The following is a 22,156-nucleotide window of genomic DNA, read 5'->3' as shown; positions in this document are numbered from 1 at the left end:
TGTTGACATTAAATTTGTTGAGTATGAAAAGAAGGTTAAATTGTTTTGTATTTCAATACAAATAGAAATTTCTCACCCTCCAAGTATTTAGGATGTACCTTTTTATAATAATTCATACATATCTGCTATTTATTTAAATATATTTTTAATGTATTACATTTTTAAACACTTGGTGACACTGAAAAATACACATTGTTTCTTTAAGTGCAACCCTAGCAAATTATGGATCAATTTATTACTTATTGATTTATTTCCATATGTATGTAACCGCGGTGTACGTGTCCCACCAAAGATCCACATTCACGCTGGACTGGATGATGAGGTTTTTATTATTACAGTTTCTGCAAATGGATGAGTCACAACATTAGCTTTTCTGCTGGCTTTGATCTCTTTGATCTCTACAAGGGGAATTCATATTTAGTAAAACTGAAACAAAACGAAAATAAACCTAAACAGCTTGACAATATCAATCACATTACTGTGCATGTTGAGAGATTTGTCAGCTGGGGTTATAATGTTTAAAATTAACTTCTTTTGTGGAGCACCAAAAAATGTGTCTTACCATTGCAGTTCTCTCTGGTAAGACTGCCAACAAACCCCGCCTCCTGGTCACATGTCAGAAGCCAAAACCAAACCCCACCCCATACCAGCAGATGGCACTGTTGGACTCATCATTGCAGGACATTTACCAAAAACTATACACATATTTCAGCAGGAATTTCAATAAAACAAAAGTTATTATTACACCCGTTACATGTATATAAATATTTTTGTGGAAAACCTGATTTAATCCAATGTCACCCAGACCCTAGCTTCCGCATCCCCCACATAAGTTGAGTTTGCGACCCATGCTTTTCGTGAATATCAAAACAATTAAATGGGGCTGCCAAAATGGAAGACTGTGATCAGATTGCGTTACTTCAGTGGCAGGTCATGCATTTCTCACCAAGGCCTTCAGTGGTATCCTACTTAGTCCGGTTTAAACAAATATCCATCCAAATACCATCATTTATGGCATCATGGTTCAAGAAATCCTACTCAGAAGCACGCGTGTACACAAGTGGGAGTTACATTGCCTTAATCATGTACAAGACAGGCTAATTTTTGTCATGATTACTGATGTGACTCACCTGTGCCCGCTCATTTGGCGCCGCGGGTTCTGATTGGCTCCCTATCACTATTTGAACCCAGTCCTGTCAATCCCCTGTTGTCAGTCCGTCTGTGAAGCTCTGTTTTTACAAGGCAATCCTTTTTTGTTGCTGACTCCCGCCTGTCCCGTTTTTACTCCCGTTTGTCTCCAGCTACAACCTGTTTTGATCCCGACCACGTCTGCTCTCCTGTCCCGACTTACGACCCATTTTTGATCCCGACCACGTCTGCTCTCCCGTCCCGGTTTACAACCCGTTTCTGACCCTGACCACATTTTTGCTCTCCAGTTCTGGCTACCGACCAATTATTCCGTCCCTGACACCGCCATCGCTCGCTACAAAAGATCAACTTCCGTGTTCGGATCACAATCCGAGTACAAGAGTGACTCGCGTCCCGCGTCCAGCGAACACCGGATCGTGGGCGCAGCCCTGCCACTTTCTTTCAATAAAATTGTGAGAAAACGTTACGCTATTGGGTCTACCCTGTGTGCTGGTCGTGACAATTTTCCATAGCATTTAAGTATCAATAAACCTGAGTCAGCAATTAAATTTTAACTCTATACATATTAATGCAAACATTTAAAAATAAAAGAATTCAAATTTAATTCTCCTTAAAGTTTTATCTTTTCGCAAGATCTTGCTTATGTTGAAAGGTCGGTCTTGAAAATGGCTTCACATGTATATCTGTGACCAAAACTTTTTTGTCATCTCTTTCAGCCATAGTGGGTTAACATTTTTAACATATCACAAGGCGCGTACATTTCACATTTAAAATGAGGCCTTCTAGCTGGCTTTATCGCTCCATCTCAGGATCTGATAGGCTATGTAACTATAAGCTACATGTGCCATTCACTTACGGCACTATTCAACTACAATGTTCCTGGCTGCCTCCCCTTGCCTTTTTGGTTTGTCTTTATGAAAAAGTACCTTTTTTTTTTTTTTTGTACCTGGCACCACTATTTTTGGCGCGACCTCTGTCGAGGCTCCAAAACACAAAAACTAGGGACTAAAATGTGATGTCAGTCATTGCCTACCACATATTGGTCAGAAAGGGTGCAGAAAAGAGGGTTCAGCTCAACCACCCTGCCATTTTAGCCTAGATGGTAGTGTGCCCGCTTTGAGACTGGGAGGTCGCTGGTTCGCGCCTCGACCGAGACATACCTAATTGGTATAATGGCGGCGCCCTCTGGCTGCGGCTGCATCGACTCGCTACAACGGGTCAGGTGTATCGACATTTCGTTCTGTGTACATTGTTACAAAGAATGACAATACAAAGGAAATTATTACCAGCTCAGTAGCCTAGATGGTAGTGTGCCCGCTTTGAGACTGGGAGGTCGCTGGTTCGCGCCTCGGCCGAGACATACCTAATTGGTATAATGGCGGCGCCCTCTGTTGGCTGCGGCTGCATCGACTCGCTACAACGGGTCAGGTGTATCGACATTTCGTTCTGTGTACATTGTTACAAAGAATGACAATACAAAGGAAATTATTATTATTATTATTATTTTTGAAATAGCATCACATGTCGGAATTTAACCACGATGAAAAACTATTTTGGTGTTTTTGGAGTTATGGCTACTGCTCGCAATTCAGACCTGTGGTCAATTGATGAGGTGCAATTGTTCCTAAGTTTGATTGGCAAAGAACAGAGCCAGCGGAAACCTGAAAGTTTACCAACAAATCACCGACCAGTTAGCAGCACATGGTTTCCGGAGGACCGTTCAGCAGAGTCAGGAAAAACTCAAAAGAACAAATAAGTGACTACAGAGCTATCAACGACCATAACAGCTGTAATGGTTCAAACCACAAGAACTGAAAGTATAAAATATGAATAGATAGAATATGGCCACAGACTGGCAAACATGGCGGCATGGACTCAACGACTGCAGTTTTGTTGTCAATCGTGGAGGATAGTAGGTGTGTTTTTATTTAAAAGTTTTGTATATTTATAGTCAAGTCACATTTATTCATATAGCCCTTAATCACAAAAATGTCTCAAAGGACTGCACAGTATTACACAATTACCTGATCTTATACCAACATGCTGGCAAGGAACAACCCAAAACCTCAGCGTGAGGAAAAAGAGAAACCTTGAGTAGGGACCTCACAAGTGGTAATCCCCCTTTCAGGATGACCTGGGTGAATTACATTTAGCAACACAATACACAAAGATAATAAACACTAGGTAACATGTTAAATATTTGTCCAGAAAGTGTATGACAACAACAACGCCCCCAGCCTGTAAAGTAGTCCAGAAAGTCTATGACGGCCACGACGCAGCTTCCCATCTCTGCCAGCTGGTCCATGCAGGCGTTGACATGCTTCAGGTCAAACGCTGGTCCGCTGACTCATCTCAAATCGTCCTTCTCCTTCGTATCACCACCAGGCAGGCAGGCGGAAAAAGACAGGACAATACAGAATATGAGGTGGGCATCAATCATAAGCTTTGGAATAGAAGTGTGTCTTAAGCCTTGACTTAAAAACTTCCATTGAGGTTGCAGATCTCATCTCCGGAGGCAGGGTATTCCATAGCACCAGGGCCCGGATGGTGAACGCTCTCAAGCCTACAGACTTCTTGGCTCTCGGAGTCACAAGTAGACCGGCATTTTCTGAGCGCAGACTCCGTGCAGGAACATAGGGGGAAATCTAATCAGAGAGATAAGAGGGTGCAAGTCCATGCAAACATAAAAGAACCTTAAAGTCACATCTTAAGTGGACTGGGAGCCAGTGCAAGTTGGCCAATACAGGAGTAATATGCTCAAACTTTTTGGTCTTAGTCAAAAGTCTAGCTGCCGCATGCTAAACCAGATGCCAACTTTTGATGCTAGACATTGGGAGACCAGAAAGCAATACATTACCGTAATCAAGCCGAAAAGTAATAAACCAGAATTAAAACCTCTGCATCTGATTGGGACAGCATCGAACGAATCTTCACATATTACGCAGGTGGTAGAAAGCTATTATAGTAATATTTTTCACGTGTCACTGAAACAACGGATTAGGATCAAATATAACACCTAGATTTTTGACTGAGTCACTATGGGTGATATTACATTTGTCTAGGTTCAGGGTAGTGTTTGAAAACAACTCACGACAGTGAGCTGGACCAATAATCAACATTTCATTTTTTTCCGAGTTTAGGCGCAAAAAATTAAGTGACATCCATCTTTGAAGCTCAGTAAGGCAAGCCTCCAGATTTCTACAACTTAACTGTCCAGTTGTCTCCAGTGGCACATACAGTTGAGTGTCATCTGCATAGCAATGGAATGCCCTGCCTCCGGAGATAAGATCTGCAACTCAATGGAAGTTTTTAAATCAAGGCTTAAGACACACTTCTATTCCAAAGCTTATGATTGATGCCCACCTCATATTCTGTATTGTCCTGTCTTTTTCCGACTGCCTGCCTGGTGGTGATACGAAGGAGAGGGACGATTTGAGATGAGTCAGCGGACCAGCGTTTGACCTAAAGCATGTGAACGCCTGCATTGACCAGCTGGCAGAGATGGGAAGCTGCGTTGTGGCCGCCATAGACTTTCTGGGCTAGTTTACAGGCTGGGGGCGTCGCTGCTGTCTACAGCAAATTCATGATTAACGGGAATTTATCGAAAGAAATCGAGATCAACTGTGGTGTACGTCAAGGTTGCTCTATGTCTCCCCTTCCCTATGTTTTTTGCATTGAACATTTGGCACAAATGTTAAGAAAAGATAGATTTGTCGAAGGGATCAATATCCCAGGAAGTGGGGGACAAATTACCAAATGTGTTTTGTACATGGATAATTTTAATATTTTATGTACTGACCTCGTATCCGTTAGAAGAGCCCTGTTTGGGAGGGCGTCTGGGTCAAGGCTAAATAGAGAAAAATCACAAGTGAAGTTTTATGGACCATGGACAGAGACAGAAAAGGCAGGACTCCCACTGACGGTGTTAAAGACAGACCAGAAAGGCGAGACCAACTAGGACGATGTGACAAGGAAAGTTAAGCAAAGACTTGTTTTTTGGACACTAAGAAAACTGAAAATAGAGGGGAAGGTCCTAATCATCAAAGCGATCATCCTCCCACTGCTTTTATCAGTCAGTTTAGTTTTAATGCCCAAAAGAAACGTGCTTTTACTACTGGACCGAGCCATATTTCACTTTATCTGGGGCTCAAAGTGGGAAAGGATAAAAAGAGATACAATGAAAAAGAAAAAGGAAAAAGGGGGGAAAGGAGTGCCACTTCCAAAACGCTATGGGCCCACCCAACAACCCGAGGGGTCAAGCGATGACCCGGTTCTGGATGGGCTCGTACTTCCGGAAGCTAAAGCTTGTACCAAACAATCATTTGATTCCAGTTTCTTTTAACTTGCCACCAACACATCTCTTTATTCGGGATTTTTTAAAGAAGTTTGATTTGGAAACACAAGAATGTCACACTTTACAAAACCACAGGGCCCTTATTGCTATTGTGCAAAGGCGAGCAACAGTAAGTCCTGTGCGGGGGCTTGCGTTTGGCGAACCTACAACGGTTTGGAGCAACGTGAATCATCCTGCCCTCCCAAACAGACTACGGGACTTGTCGTGGATGGTGGCTCATGAGGTTCTCCCAGTCAGAGCCGTAATGCACCACCGAGGAATGTCAGCGATTTCGACATGCCCTCGACCTGGCTGTGGCGCCCAGGAGTTGGTGAGGCACCTTTTTTGTGAGTGCAGCGCTGCCGAGGACCTGTGGACAATGGCTGACCACCTAGGAAAATTCCTGGACTTACCAGCAGGGGAGGTCCCTGACTCACAGTACGTGCTTTACGGGGTGAGTCGGTCGAAAAGGTCACAGAACGACTTTGCCAAGGACTGGCTCACTCTCGCCGCCATCAAAGACGCCATCTGGACCTCCAGAAACCTGCTGGTATGGAGGTGCAGGCAGATCCCCCCGTGGCTGTGCTCCAAATGGCTGCAGATACCATACAATCTGCGAGCGGCAAGCCTAGGACGCAGCCATAAAGAAGAATCGTCTGCACCCACCCGGAGGGGGAAACCGGAGCTCCACTGTGGGGGTCCCAGCAGCAACGGCCTGGTTGTGGAAGGTAGAAGCAAGAAGGGAGAGGACCCATCCCAGGCAGAGGACTGGAGGATGCTGCTTGGGAGGGTGGGATGGAATCCCATTTGAGAAGACAGAACTATGCCCTTGCACAATAGTATTGCCCTTTACACATTGGTTAACTGTTAAAAGTGTAGATAAAAATTGTTCAAACCTCATATTGTTAGAACATGATATAAGGAAATTGTGAATGTTAAAAGTGTCGATAATAACTCTGAAATTGTTTAATTGATGTTGAAAACGTCAGAAAAAAAATGTTCAAACGTCATACCGTCACGTTATATTGTCAGATATAACAAAATTGTGAATATGCTTGATTGCTGTTGAGATTGTCGAGAGGGGTTGTCCGAACCTCACATTGTTTTTTTGCTGCTGTTGGTGTATTTGTTCAATAATTAACAAAGATGTTACATAACGAAATTGTGAATATGCTTGATTGCTGTTAAGATTGTCGAGAAGGGTTGTTCAAACCTCACATTGTTTGTTTGCTGTTAATAGTGTCAATAAATTTGTTCAAACCAAAAAAAAAAGTTGAACACTTACAGCCTGGTTTGGGTTAAACTTGTGATTGTATCAATAAGCTTTAATGCGTGCGCACGCGGCTTGTACAGAGGTGCGGCTTGTGTAAGTACAAAAGTGGCAAATCACTTCAAAAGTCAAGTCACATTTATTTATATAGCCCTTAATCACAAAAATGTCTCAAAGGACTGCACAGGATTACAATTACAAAATTACCTGATCTTAAACCAGCATGCGGGTAAGGAACAACTCAAAAACCTCAGTGTGAGGAAAAAAGAGAAACCTTGAGAAAGGACCTCACATGTGGTAATCCCCCTTCCAGAATTGACCAGGGTGAAGTACAATTAGCATTACTGTACACATAATAGTAAACATTAGGTAAGATGTTGAAGATGTCCGGAAAGAGCATGACACCAACGACGCCCCCAGCCTGTAAAAAAAGTGGTGGGTGCGGCTTATAATCAGGTGCGCTCTATAGTCCGAATTTTACGGTAATATGTTGTGGTCGACAGTATCAAAAGCAGCACTGAGATCCAGCAGCAGTAACATTGATGAGGCACCGGACTCTATTGCTAAAAGGAGATCATTGGTTACTTTAGCCAGGGCTGTCTCAGTAGAGTGATTTGCCCTAAATGCTGACAGGACAGTTTCAAAGAGGTTATTTTCTGACGTCATTTAGCTGCTGTGCAAAGACCTTTTCAAGTAATTTTGCAAAAAATGGCAGATTTGACACTGGCCTATAATTACCTAGGCTTTCTGGGTCAAGGTTAGGTCGCTTAAGCGTGGGTTTAATGACTGCAGACTTGAAGGCTACAGGAACAATACCCGAGGATAGCGATATATTAATAATAAAACTGATGGTCCTAAGATCCCAAACAGATCCTTCACCAGTGAAGCTGGAAACGGATCAAGCAGGCAAGTACCGGTAGTTTGTTTGGCCCTACTGACCATCTGTGTTTGACTACCAAGGGACAAATCATTGAAACTGGAGAATATTTCTGAACAACCACCAACACGGTCCTTAATTAACACCCCCACGTCTTTGAGGTAGGAGGAGGTTACAGAGCGCTTGTTTAAAATTTCATTCCTGATTAGTTGAATTTTTTTATTTAAAAATTCCATAAAGTCATTACCAGAATAAGTAGAACTATTTGGGTTAGGTTGTTGTCTGGTAAGTTTCGCCATTGTGTCAAACAAAAATTTCGGATTATTATTATGTTTGACAATGATCTTAGAGTAAAACGATGCTTTAGCAGAGGCAAGAGCTACTTTATATTTCAGCAAGCTGTCACACCAGGCCAGTCGGAAGACCTCCAGCTTTGTAGTGCGCCATTTTCGTTCAAGTTTCCTGCAACCTTGTTTGAGTGACCAGAGGCGTGTTCAGGAGAGTGAGTGATTGCTATCGCGAGCTATCGCTAGCTTCTGAACGGCCAGTGATTATTGAGCGCTCGCGTGCCCGAGTAATCACGGGAGAAAGACCGCTTACTTTGATTTCCAACATGGCGTCGACAGTGCAGAAGATGGAGGATCTCACCCTGACGAGTGCTGTTGGCGATGTAATATATTGTCTTACATTGCCTGGTAATGTTTGTGAACAATGCAAGACAGGTATGACCCTTCCACTGCGTTTAGGATAACCTTAACTGTGTCAATATGCGAACTGTCGCTCATATCAGCCAACTCGCTCAAAGCAAGCTGTAGAACGAAATCCATTGTACTGTCGTCGGCCATTTTGGATCAGTAAGGCAATCACAGTGAGCGATTACAAAACGTTCAGCAGTGCGCGGCAAGCGATTATCAAGAGACTACATGTCTGATCACTCTCCTGAACACGCCTCTGGTTTCTTCAGTAAACCAAGGTTTATGCTTTTTAGGTTGAAATTTATGCCTTAGGGGCGCCACAGAATCAAGAACATTAACCAAAGCAGTATTAAAGTTGTTTGTAAGTGAGTCAACAGACCCAGTGTACGAAGCGAAGGCTGCAGTTTCCGTAGGTAATAGTTCTTTTAAAGCTAATGCCGTTGTAGGGCGGATATTGCGACTGCTAAAGCCTAAATTTTCCTTATCACAGTAAACATTAAACAGCACCTCACACTTAACAAGATAGTGATCAGAGATGGCATTAGGATACGGTAACACTGTAACATTTGAGGCTACTACGCCACGGGTCAGAACGAGATCTAGAGTGTTCCAATCTTCATGAGTGGGCACATCAACTATTTGATTGAAACCAAATGTATCAATCAGTGACTTAAAAGCAATTTCAAGTAAATTTGATGGGGAGTTTATGTGAACATTAAAATCACCAATAATTACAACATTGTCCGCATAAGTTACTAAGTCTGTTAACAGTTCCGAAAATTCATCCAAAAGATTTGAGTATGGTCTAGGTGGGCGATATACAACAACTACATAAATTGGTGTTGACATTAAGGACCTCATAACAAGTGCTTCAAACGTTTTAAAACCAGTAGGGGTATTTGGAGTAACTTACTCTCAACTTACCTTCCGATAGAAGAGCAACACCTCCACCTTTTTTGCATGGTCGTGCCAAGTGCGAACTCACAAAGTTAGGGGGAGAAGCCTCATTTAACACTACAAACTCATTTGGTTTTAACCAGGTCTCACATAGGCCAATAAGGTTAAGATTGTGTTCATTAATAAGGTCATTGACAAGTAAAGCTTTGGAGGCGAGCGATCTAACGTTCAGAAGGCCAACCTTCAGCACTGTGGACTGAGCTGAACCCTTTCCCGAGTTTTGAACCTTTATGGCAACCTTAGTGGTAACCTCCACAGGATTATACTGCCAGTCCCGGGTCTTGTGCCTTGCAGATGGGGCCCGAATTCCATACCACAGGAATATTGTTGACAGGTGGAGTAGCAGGATGAAATTAAATGAAATGATCTGCATTTATATAGCGCTTTTCAAGTCAATGACTTCCCAAAGCGCTTTACAATGTGCTTCACATTTTCCCAATAGCAGCCCTGAAGCCATGTAAGGCCCTAACCTGCTTATTGGGTCATTAGGGGTCCAGTGTCTTACCCAAGGACACTTCGACATGTACACGGAGGAGCCGGGATTCGAACTGCGATCTCTTGATCCCAAGACGAGCGCTCTACCTCCTGAGGTACTGCCGCCCCTATGACTAGTGGTAGAAAAAAATGTTATTTCCTCTCCACTCTTAAAAAGGGAGAATCAGAGGTGAAAAGCACAGTAGAAGATGCTAGAGAAGAGTACAGATCAGGGTGTGTGGTTCAGGCAATGGAACGCTCTAAACTACAAAAACTATGTGAATTGAATGAATCTAGCATAGCGGTAGTTAGCTCTAGCAATACAGACTTTATTGTGAAAGTGTTTTTCTTAAAGAAAGACATAAGATTACAAAAACACACGCACGTCACAACCAGTTTTAAAAAGTGCTCAGACGCCACTACTGTTGATTCTGAAGGCCTTGGGTGAATTTCATGCAGGCTAGCTGAATTTTGATTGGAAAATTACTCTGACCTAAAACCACTGGAACCAAATGGGTAAATTATGTGTAAGAAGTATAAGATATGGAGAATAATTGAAACCATTGTATCCACTTTGGCAACAAAAATATTTTTAGAAGATGCCCTGACATGTTAGGCCAGAAGAGAAGGCATTGCTAGCCCTCACGGCACACAAATTAGTTTCTCATTGCTGTGTTGTTTGTATACACTATCATTGTATTTGTAATTTTCTATTTTGACCAATTTCTTGTGGAATTCCTCAGTGTGTGAGGAGATGTGAGACTCAGCTAACTCGGGAGCTCGTTTCCAACCCTTTAGCCTTCTTGTTTCTCCTTTTCTGCTGTTGTCGAGTTAGTGCGCGTAGGTTCCTGCGTCTTCTCTTCAAAAGGAACCCCATTTTTTGCATGCCCTTGTCCGTCCCCTGCCGCGTCGTTTCCACATAATGAGCATGCGAGGTGTCCATCCGCCCCCTCTCCGCCTTTCCACTAACGAGACCAACCCAGCTTGTTTGTAAATGAGCCGCTTAAAAGGCTCCAGCAGCGCTAAGCGCACATAAGAAGGGAACCAAGACGGCTGCACAGACGACGGTGCCACGCTTTGATTCGGAAGCTAATGGCGATCCGTCGCACATCAAAACATTTGCTTGCAGTTGTCACACGTTCCTTTTGCCGTCCACGAGAATCCAGTTATAGTGCTTTGTAAACTTTGTTATCACAGAGAGCGGAGGTGGGCACCTTAAGGCTCAGGAGTGCAGATGACGATGACGTCAGCGCAGGTTTTATGCCGCATTCAAGGAATTTTACCGGTCGGACTTTCCTCTATTACACGAGAAGATATGAATAAGTTATCGTAACAAAACGCATTTGGAAAGAATTTGTGGCTTTTCATTTAGGCAGAGCGCAAAAATATCAACGTCAATCATTAACCCTAAAAATGCCACAGCAGAGCCATTTGGCTTTCCTATATAGTATTCCCAAAGGACACCCAACTGACTGGATTAGTTCCACCATTGATCTGCAAATGAGGCAAACTCTGGTGTGAACAACTCAGTAATGACCCCTTCGCATGCTGATGTGAAGAAAATAATATTTAGTGATACTATTTTTGTAGCATGACTCTAGTTGTATTTTTTCGTAGTATTTTTGAAGTATTTCTGCGATGTGATTTTTTCACTAGTTCTGTAGTATTTTATAGTATTATCCTACTTTTATTTTTATTGTATTTCTGCAGTCGTACTTTTGGAGTATTTCTGTCGTAATATTTATGTAGCAGTATTGTTGTATTATAGAATTACTGCAGTGGTATTTTTGATGTATTTCTTTTGAAGTATTTTAAAGTATTATGACACAAGATCCTTGTGCATTTTGTTAGGAATTAAACTATATTACAAATTTTGCTTTTACCAAATCGTTCGAATTAGTTATCTGACTCCATCAACCAAACACAAACTTTATTCTCCTAATAATGCATGCTCTTATCTTAATTTTAGGGAAAAATATTGATAAGAGACAGGCTTTTCCACACAGGGGCAGATTTATTTTCTTAAAGTATTTATTGAGTGAATTCCATCGAATTTAGCCGAATTATTGTCGAATTAGTCTAATTAGTCTCGTTGATCCTCCCATCTCTCGTCTCTGCTCCCGCTTGTCTCTTCCGTCTTTTTGACACGTCGGGGCCTCGGCTTCTCCCCCATGGGCGGGCCAGGAACTCCCCACCTAGGGGGAGACTTCCCACGAGGCCTACACCTAGTCGCCACCTCGTCTGGACCGGTCAAAATATTCCCGCGTGCTTCTACGTCATCAGGACTCCGTTCTCCAAATATCGCCTACCACCTGTGTCAAAAACTCTGTTATGAACAGAACTAAACAAAACATTCGCATTAGGAACGGCGCGACCCGACCTTAAGCCTCTGTGAAAAATCCCTACTGCATTCAACAAATGTAATTTGTATTATATTAAATCCCTTATAGTCAAATAAATAAAGTATAAAAAATCCTTCATTTTATCAACACCACGCCCACCATATTCCATTTGAACAACCCCACCTAGCCACATTTCCAGGACAATGGTGATAAGATGAGCTGTTGAGTTGCTAGTTTTAAATAACACAGCCTTTTGGCTGTCCGCTGGTCATTCTGGAGGGGTAAGAAAATTCCTGGGACTTTTAGTGTAATTAACAAAAGGAAACAATAAATTATTTGCAAAAAACTGCCGTACAATGCAATTGTCCATCCATCCATTGTATCAAAATGTACCGTTTACCAAATTGTTCGAATTAGTTATCTGACTCCATTAACCAAACACCACCTAACAATGCAGGCTTGTTTCTTTTTGGGAAAAGATGGTCAAGAATAGCCGACATGTTCACACGGGGGCAGATTTAATTTCTTAACGTATTTAACTAAGTGAACTCCATCAAATTAGTGTCGCTCGAGTCTCTGTGAGCCTTCACTCCTCAATCTTCTGAAGTTCTTCTCCAGGCCCACGGTTTTTTCCACAAGCTGGTGTGGCGGCTCCTCCCATGGACGGGCCAGGAAAAGCCCCCACGTGGCCCCACCATCTCGGAGAAGAGCGTCTTGATGTCTGGACCCCGAGTGTTCCTGCGTCACGCAGGCCCCTCTTGCGTCGGGAAGCGCTGATTATCATATCAGCCCTTCGTCCCAGTTCCTGCTGTTTTCTGTAAACATCATCCTTCACTAGATTGCAATGACCTGCCCCACAGCTCAGCCAGTGAATATCTCATCTCATCTCATCTCATTAGCTGCACCGCTTATCCTCAGTAGGGTCGCGGGGGTGCTGGAGCCCATCCCAGAAATCATCGGGCAGTGGGCAGGGGACACCCTGAATTGGTTGCCAGCCAATCGCAGGGCACACAGGGACAGACAACTCGCTCGTTCATTCACACCTAGGGACAATTTGGACCGGTCAATCCACCTGAAATGCATGTCTTTGGAATGTGGGAGGAAACCGGAGTGCTCGGAGGAAACCCATGCAAGCACGGGGAGAACATACAAATTCCGCACAGGAAGTCCGGTAGCTGGATTTGAACCCACACAGGAGGTTCCCAAGACCTTAGAACTGTGCCTGCACACGCGCTAACCACTGTGCCGCCCTGCTGCCCCCAATGAAAATCTTTTCTATTTAAATGTATTTGATCTTACAAAATCCCTTATTGTCAAATGTATAAAATCCTTCACCATTCATTATCTGCACCGCTTATCCTCAGTAGGGTCGTGGGGGTGCTGGAGCCCATCACAGCTATCTTCGGGCAGTTGGCAGGGGACACCCTGAACCGGTTGCCAGCCAGTCACAGGGCACACAGAGACAGACAACTCACTCGCTCATTCACACCTGGGGACAATTTGGACCGGCCAATTAACCTAACATACATGTTTTTGGAATGTGGGAGGAAACCTGGGTGCCCGGGGGAAACCCACACAAGCACGGGGAGAACATGCAAACTCGACACAGGAGGTTCGAACAATGCAATTATGCAATACATAAACATGTGGCCAAAAGGAGTAGACTGAAGTGGAAGCTTTTGGGTGCCTACCCCCTGTCACATTCTTCCTTGCAGGGAAGACATATTTAAAATCTAAACGGAAAAACACCAACCATACCCCAGAAATTACATTTAAAAATCAAATAATTGACATTTCAGACTTATAACAGTATAGCTAGTGACTCGTACATCGTAATCTTCTCTCTTATATTTATCTCAAATATGTATAGTATCAAGGTTCAAGGGTCCAGGGTCATCAGGGCATCACTTCCTGTAATGTGTCTTGGGCAAGTACAGCCTGGTGGCGCCCATCCCTCTCCAGGCTGATTTTTAGATAGGGGTTTGCTCGCCTACATGGAACAGAGATTACTAGTTTCCATGGTTATCAGTAGCAGGAAAAGCCTTATGATCTGACTTATTGAAGGCTTAGGTGAGAAATGCATGGCTTGCCATGTGGTCATTATTGTATGATTTCTTAATTTATATCCTTTCATTTATTTAGTCCCAATTAATTCTCTTAATGATTATTTATTTATCTGACTGTTATTATTTGCCTTCTTGATACATCCATCCATTATCTGCACCGCTTATCTTCAGTAGGGTCGCAGGGGTGCTGGATCCCATCCCAGCTATCTTCAGGCAGTGGGCAGGGGACACCCTGAACTGGTTGCCAGCCGGTCGCAGGTCACACAGAGACAGACAACTTACTCACTCATTCACACATAGGGACAATTTGGACCGGCCAATCAACCTGACATGCATGTTTTTGGAATGTGGGAGGAAACCGAAGTGCCCGGAGGAAACCCACGCAAGCATGGGGAGAACATGCAAACTCCACACAGGAGGTTCGATCTCATGACCTCAGAACTGTACCGAACACCCCCTAACCACTGCTCCACCATGCTGCCCATACATCCATCCGTTGTTTTTTTATTCAGTCTCTACATTGTTTCAAGTTGTGTTTTTAGTTTGCGGTGAGGAGAGGGCCTTGAGTTTTATAAGTAAGGTACAAAAATAAAAGATTGTCAGCCATTTTGACTGAGCACTGGTTAATTAAACAGGTTTGTGCTGTAATTCATTTGTGTCCAGAATTTGCTGACTTAAAATCTCTTCAACTATGTTTGATGGAAATATTGAAAAATATTATGTTATTTTATTCATTTTCATTTTATTATATATATATATATATATATATATATATATATATATATATATATATATATATATATATATATATATATATATATATATATATATATATATATATATATATATATATATTTTTTTTTTTTTTTTAAATTTAATTTGATTTAATTTAATTTAATTTAATTTAATTTAATTGTATCTGCTAATCCGGGGCGTCAAACTCTTTTCAGCAGGGGGTCACATGCTAGAAATAATATCTCATGGGGCAAGACTCGAAGATTTAAGAGAAAATGAGAAAGAAAGACAGACAAGGGGAATAGGACAGAGAAGAAAAGAGAGAGAGAGAGAGAGCGGGAGAGAGAGGGTGAGAGAGGGAGAGGGAGAGAGAGAGAGAGAGAGAGAGAGTAAGGACAAATTAAGGGAGAGAGAAGAAAAGAGATAGAGAAATAAAGAGTTCCATAAAGAGAAAAAGGGAGAAAATATGAGAGAAAGATGGAAAACTAAATAAAGAGAGATAGAGAGATGAAGAGAGTAAAGAAATAAAGACATGAACAGAAAGAGAATCAAAGAGAGAGGTAAAAAGAGAAAAAGAATGAAAAAAGAGAAAGCGAGAAAAAAGAGGGAGAGCGAGTGAGAGAGAGAGAAAAGAGCATGTGATAAAGAGAGAAGGAAAAAATGAAAAAGAGAGAAGAGTGAGAAATAATAAAGAGCAAAACAGAGAGAGAGAGAAAAAATAATGAGAATAAGATAGAAAGGTCGATAGAAAGAGAGAGAGTGTGAGATAAAAGTAAAAGAATGGGAAAAAGAGAAAGGATAGTGAAAGAAAGGAAGAGGAGAGAGAGAGAGAGTGAGAAAGAGAAACTGAAAGGTACAGAACAAAGAGAATGAAAAAAGAAAAGAGGGAAAGAAAGAGAGAGAGAGGAGTAAAGAGAGAAGGCAGAGAAAGAAATGCAGCTCCACTTGAGGTTGGCAACATTGAGTGGCCATATTTAGAACTGCAGCTTGTTTTTCTCTTGCCCTTTGCTCACTGTTGTCTCGCAGGTCGGATTAAAACCCTTGACGAGCCTGAACCGGCCCACGGGCCGTGGGCTCGACACCTGTATCACTGAATACCTTTCTCAGTCGTCGTTGCTGGGCAATACCATTTATAACCGGTAGTGTCACTGTGGCACCGTAGAGCTACGTAACAAAGCGCGGATGAAGACTTCCCAGAAGTGACGTGTTGTTCGACCCGGAAAAAGTGAACGCTCCCTCTTCAGCATGCAGATACTAGCTAGCGAAATTATTTACTCGGTTATTATTTAGTTGTGCGTGCTGTAATTGACGTTTTAAGGTAACTTCGTTCGCGTTTGTACTTTTTCTTTCTTATTGCACAGCGGGGAAAGCGAAACAGTCGCCGAAATGGGAGTCCCCGCATTCTTCCGTTGGTTGAGTCGCAAATATCCCTCCATTATCGTTCACTGCGTGGAGGAGAAGGTAAATCGTTAGCATAGTAGCATTTAGTTTTACAGCGCATATCACACGAGAGTTCAAGTCTATACGGCGACTTTTTCTTTTTAAAAATAATGCTTTAAAAAAAATAATAATTCGTGTTGTTTTGACTACCCGATTCGAGTCTATTTGTTACGGACTCTGCTGCCCCCATAAATAACACTGACTACTAAGCTCTTGACGTTAAATCAATTGTATGTTCGTATGCATATGATATTATAAAGTGATGCCACGTAAAATATCGTAGACTTTGCCTTTATTGTGCTAACTTAGAGCAGGAATGTGCAACAAATAAATGCACACGTGTATCATAATAGTCTGTAGTTTGCAATACAGTTGTCGTTGATCTGTGCAGCCCTTTGAGACTGTGATTAAGGGTTGTATTAATAAACATGACTTGTATTGTTTTGTAACTTTTTTGGGGGTTTAATGGGACGTTGTGTATTATTTAGCACCTCATAGTGGTAAATAAACCCTTTCATTTATTAAAAAAATAGATTTATATGATCAATAAGCAAAAATTCATGAACTATCACAATTTTTCATGCACTTGTTTTTTTTTTTTAATTTGTTATAATATGAGCCCCAACTAGAGGTAGCTTACATAGCAATCTAACTGTTACTGGTACCCCTAAAAAACCTTGAAAAAGGCTAGGCATAAAATGAGAGGATGTCTCCATAGTTTGTATTCTTCCTCGTGCTTTTTAAAAACTGCCTTTTGGTTGTACGACACAACACAGCGACATCTTTTTGTCAAATATTACATTGTGTCCCAAGGATAATGAGTATATCATCTGTTGTAATATGTTCATGTTTGTTGTCTAAAACAGGTTTAATTTTTGTGTCTTCCAGGGTAGAGAGTGCAATGGAGTTAGTATTCCAGTTGACACAACAAAACCAAACCCCAACGAGGTGGAGTTCGACAATTTATACTTGGACATGAACGGCATCATACACCCTTGTACACATCCAGAGGACAAGTATGTTGAACTGTCTTGGTTTATTTATTAAGTTGTGTGGCGATGTTTGTCCAGATAAAATTTCTGAGTCACGAAGAAATTTGAAAATAATTTCTCAAGAACAATTCAAGTCTCATTTATTTGTGTAGTGTATCAGAGAATGTCAAAGGGCTCAGAATGCCACAATTATGGTTGTTAAAACATCCCCTTATCTGTAACTTATATTAAGGGAAGGAAAACCTCCCGAAAAACAGCATGAGGAAAAATAAGAAACCTTGAGAAGGGGCCACACATTGTGTACCAGCTTTCAGGAGGACCAGGCTGCAATGGATGTTGCAAGGGCACCAACAGACAAAACGTAGGCAATATAAACAATAAATATAAATATGTGTGCAATTTGCAAACAATTTTAATAGTCAATGCAGTATGATGAATATGGCATGTATTAGGTCCAGGTGCCTATCTGCTGATTCGGAATGCATGCATTGTCCAACATCTGAGATTGGTCCTTCTCCTTTGCCCAGCCATCACCCAGGTAGCATGGAAATACAACAAAACCAAAGTACATGGTCAACATCAATCATAAGCAATAGAGGTTTTATCTTTAAAATAATAATGTCCAACGGAGCAATATCTGTCTTGATTTTGTTGGTTGGTTTGTATTGTATTAAGTTTAAAATGGAAACAACTTGACCGTTCCCACAGACCAGCCCCGAAGAACGAGGATGAGATGATGGTGGCCATCTTTGAGTACATTGACCGTCTATTCAATATTGTGCGTCCAAGGAGAGTTTTGTACATGGCCATCGACGGTGTGGTGAGTGTGTTTCATCCACTGAACTTTTGTTCCTGCTGCCCTTGATGCCTCACAATCATCTGATTTATTATCCTCTGACTAGGCTCCGCGAGCGAAAATGAACCAGCAACGCTCTCGCCGCTTCCGCGCGTCCAAAGAAGGTGTGGAGCTCACCGAGGAGAAAAATCGCATGCGAGAGGAAGTCATCCAGAAAGGTCGTGTCCCTGCACCACTGACGAATCCATCATACGAATGTGCCATTTGACATGTCGGTATTTCTACACAGGAGGTTACCTGCCACCTGAGGAAATTAAGGAGAGGTTTGACAGCAATTGCATCACACCTGTAAGTTAATTAAAAAAATACAGTAAGGTTGTTTGATTTGGAATTTTAAGTGCAGAGTAAAGAGAGTAAATGTATTTACATTACTATTTTATTGTGAATTTTTAGCACATTTATATGAAGATCTTGCCATTATCTGTGATTGTTTTGTGTCTCAAGGGGACGGAATTTATGGATAACCTGGCACAGTGCCTCCGTTTCTACGTTGCAGACAGACTCAGCAATGACCCGGGATGGCAAAACATTACGGTGAGCTCGATACACTCCGTCCTGAAGATCGGTGATTGACAAAGGGCAATGTTGCTAACAGGCATTTTTTTTTTTAATTTTTTTTTAAAGGTATTTCTGTCTGACGCTAGCGTGCCGGGAGAAGGTGAACACAAGATTATGGACTACATCAGGAGACAGAGGGGTATTGTCTGATTTAGCACTTTAACACAGTTGAGTTGATTTAATGATTGGGCATAAGTAGTAAAATATTTTGTAAAATGAACAAAATACGTTTGGGGATAGAAATGTTTTTTCATTCTTTTAATCGAATTGTTACATTTAAGGGCTTCTTTTTATCAAAAATATATTTTACAACATGTATCATGTGGGGTTTGATTAAAATGATTACTGTCCAGAATAAGAGATAAAATCAATATTTTTTTTTGTCTACATGTGAAATGTTTAAGCAATAATAAGGGAAATAATGCAGCTATTGTTACTTATTCACTGCTTTTGATGGCTAAAGCTCTGGCTGGCGCAGTGGTTAAAATAACTTTTTATTCTTCAAAAATCTGTGTTTGTTCTTGAAATGATCCCCTTACCTGAAAATTTTCAGTTATTCTTGATCAATGGGATCCAAATATTGTGTTATTTGAAATTGCGGAATGTTATCTCAACTATGTTCTCTACATTGTTATCAATGACAATAAAGATGATTCTTCATTTAGAAAGAGTTCACAAGATGGTGTTAAAAAGTTGTAGCAAGAAGGCACAGAATGTAAAATATACTGCCCTAAAAACTTCATCAATTGGTATTCAACGCTCTTTGTAAACAAATTTGTTTATTGTTCGCAGGTCAGCCCAACCATGATCCCAATACCCATCACTGCCTCTGCGGTGCTGACGGTGAGTCCTCGCTGCGCAAAACATTCATCAATATTATATGCACGGTTGTGCTAAAAATATTGGATACTTCATTCAGCGGATCTCATTATGCTTGGCTTGGCCACGCACGAGCCCAACTTTACCATCATCCGGGAGGAGTTCAAACCCAACAAGCCCCGGCCGTGCGCTCTGTGCGGGCAAATTGGCCACGAAATCAAGGAGTGCCAGGGCGTCGCCCGGGAAAAACAAGGCCAGGTCAGAGCTCATCTTAATCTCATGACCCACAAGCATAAAAAAGGACAAACATTAATATATCTATGTATTTTGCTTTCCAGCACGATGAATTTGCAGACACCATGCCAGTGTCCGAACAAGAGTTCATATTCATCAGGCTGTGTGTGCTCAGAGAGGTAAGAGTTGTGCATCCTGTTATCAAGTCTGTTTTCGATTGGGGTCGTAGAGATTATTCATATAATTACAACGGTTGCAATAGTCTTTTTGTGAATAAAAACAACACGAATACGGCTAACTCGCTCATCATAATAGGCTCCACCTTTCTTAGCTCAGCATCCTGACAAACCTAAGAAGATATTTTTCTATTGAAAAAGAAAGTCTGTTGCTCGTGCAAGTAATGCCTTTTTCTGTTTTGCCAAAAGTTGTGGACAATTTGTAGTAGGGCTTGCTTTAGAACAATACCCAACACATTTTATTTTGTACATAGGTTTCTTCATTTTCATCATGATTTGTTTTTTGTGTTTTTTCTTGCCCTCTTGTAGGTTTTAGATCAGGGGATGTTATAATAATAGTGAGTACCGTATTTTCCGCACTATAAGGCGCACCTAAAAGTCTTGATTTTTTTCAAAAGCTTACAGTGCGCCTTATTTATGGAACAAAATTATTTCGCAGTCTTGCAACTAACTTGCAGCCGCCGCCCAGATTTTCCCCCGAACGCCAAGTAGTCCGCAGTGTATGCTGGGATTTATTTACTGGCGTTTCATTGGCTAACCAATGTGTCAATCATCATTTGAATCGATCACTATTGGCTAAAGTTATTCGGAGCCTCGGATAGGCTAGAGCACAGGTGTCAAACAGGCGGCCCGCGGGCCAGATCAGGCCCGCTAAGGGATTGAATCCGGCCCGCGAGACAACACTCAGAGAAGCGCAAGAGAAAAACAAGCTGGAGGTTGAAATATGTCAATTTGATGTTGCCAAAGAAATGTGCCTTGAACAAAGACACTGTACTTGTATTTCTTTCTCTCTCTCTCTCCCTCTTTTCCACCCCTTTTCTCCCACTCTCTGTCTCTTTACTCTCTGTGTCTCTCTTTTTCTCTTCTTTTGTTGCTCTTTGTCTCTTTCTCTCTCTGTGTCTTTTTAACTTCTTTTGCTCTAACTTCCCTTTATGCTTTCTCTTTTTTCTTCTTCTCTCTCTACCCGTTGCACTTTCTTCTCTTTTCTCTCCTTCTGTCTTTCTATTTCTCTTTGGATTTCTTTCTTCCTCTCCCTTTCTTTTCCCCCTCTCTCACGACTTTTTATCTTTTGTTTCTCACGCTCTCTCCCTCTCTTTTTCTTTCTTTGTCCCGCCCTCTCTCCTTTTCCCTCCCTCTTTCTCTTATTTCTTTATCTCTTTTTTCTTTCTCTTTAATCTACTCGTCCGGCCCCTGACAGAATGTTTGTTCTATCCTGTGGCCCCCGAGTTAAAGAGTTTGACACCCCTGGGCTAGAGGGCCGAAACAAACCCTGCAATTGGCCGAAAAAGATGTGACAATCATCAGTTAAATCGATCGCTATTGGCTGAAGTTATTCGGAGCCTCGGATTCGCTAGATGGCCAAAACAAACCCTTCAGTTGGCCGAGTTTAGCAATGGCGTAGCAAGCTTAGCAAGCTTGCTAAAGTAACAACCGAAGAAACATGTTTCATTAGTCTGTATTTGTACATATTTTACTCTCCTGGATTTACTTCACTCACGGTTGTAAGAAGACCATGATTGCGTATCATTATTGAACGTGAGAACTTAGGTAAGTTATGTGGCTTTATATTTTCCCGGTATCTTGTTTTAGAACGATCTTAAAGTTGTTGTGATGAGTTCAGTGAATTAAGCTCAATTCCAAGTGTTTATTGTCATAAGCACAGTAAAGTTGCGAGCGAAAAAGAAAATAAAAACTAAGAAATGTTTGGCATTTCTTGAATCCCAAGACCAAATCATATTTGAAATGACTCATTTAAGTGACATCGTACGGACACCGCATCCGCACGTGTCTATGACACGTATTTGCTTCTTTGCAAGCTTTGGGAATGTTAAGGGGCTAATCAGTTGGACTGAATCATCTGACTGTTTTGTCCACGTTCCCATTGTAGCGCCTTATAATCCTGTGCGCCTTATCTATGGAAGATATAGGACCAAAAACTATCTTTTGGGGGTGCGCCCTATAACCCGGTGCGCCCTATAGTGCGGAAAATACGGTAGTTATATAATCTGTGGTCTGTGCAGCCCTTTGAGACTCCTTGTGATAAAGGGCGTCACAAATAAATATAAAGTGAGTTTAATAAATCAATTCTAACTAATGCTCCATTGTAGAGATGGGAATTCTGA

The 22,156-nt window shown here is 41.7% G+C and overlaps 1 protein-coding gene across 2 annotated transcripts in view; it reads left to right on the top strand.

Annotated features, from left to right (window-relative positions):
* The first annotated feature begins 16,093 nt into the window (after positions 1-16,093).
* xrn2 (5'-3' exoribonuclease 2) overlaps positions 16,094-22,156 on the top strand; it is a 33,464-nt gene continuing 27,401 nt past the window's right edge. For both annotated transcript variants that reach the window (XM_088324881.1, XM_088324880.1), the window contains exons 1-10: positions 16,094-16,359; positions 17,227-17,354; positions 18,039-18,150; positions 18,233-18,344; positions 18,416-18,474; positions 18,631-18,720; positions 18,811-18,883; positions 19,537-19,587; positions 19,664-19,821; positions 19,902-19,976. In XM_088324881.1, the coding sequence (XP_088181007.1) occupies positions 16,285-16,359; positions 17,227-17,354; positions 18,039-18,150; positions 18,233-18,344; positions 18,416-18,474; positions 18,631-18,720; positions 18,811-18,883; positions 19,537-19,587; positions 19,664-19,821; positions 19,902-19,976 (933 nt within the window). In that variant the 5' untranslated portion in view covers positions 16,094-16,284. The remainder of the gene's footprint in view (positions 16,360-17,226; positions 17,355-18,038; positions 18,151-18,232; positions 18,345-18,415; positions 18,475-18,630; positions 18,721-18,810; positions 18,884-19,536; positions 19,588-19,663; positions 19,822-19,901; positions 19,977-22,156) is intronic.

This window comes from Urocampus carinirostris, chromosome 20 (genome assembly GCF_059441175.1).
Source record: "Urocampus carinirostris isolate Australia breed hairy pipefish chromosome 20, RoL_Ucar_1.0, whole genome shotgun sequence".
NCBI lineage: Eukaryota > Metazoa > Chordata > Actinopteri > Syngnathiformes > Syngnathidae > Urocampus > Urocampus carinirostris.
This window is presented reverse-complemented; position numbering and strand designations above follow the sequence as displayed.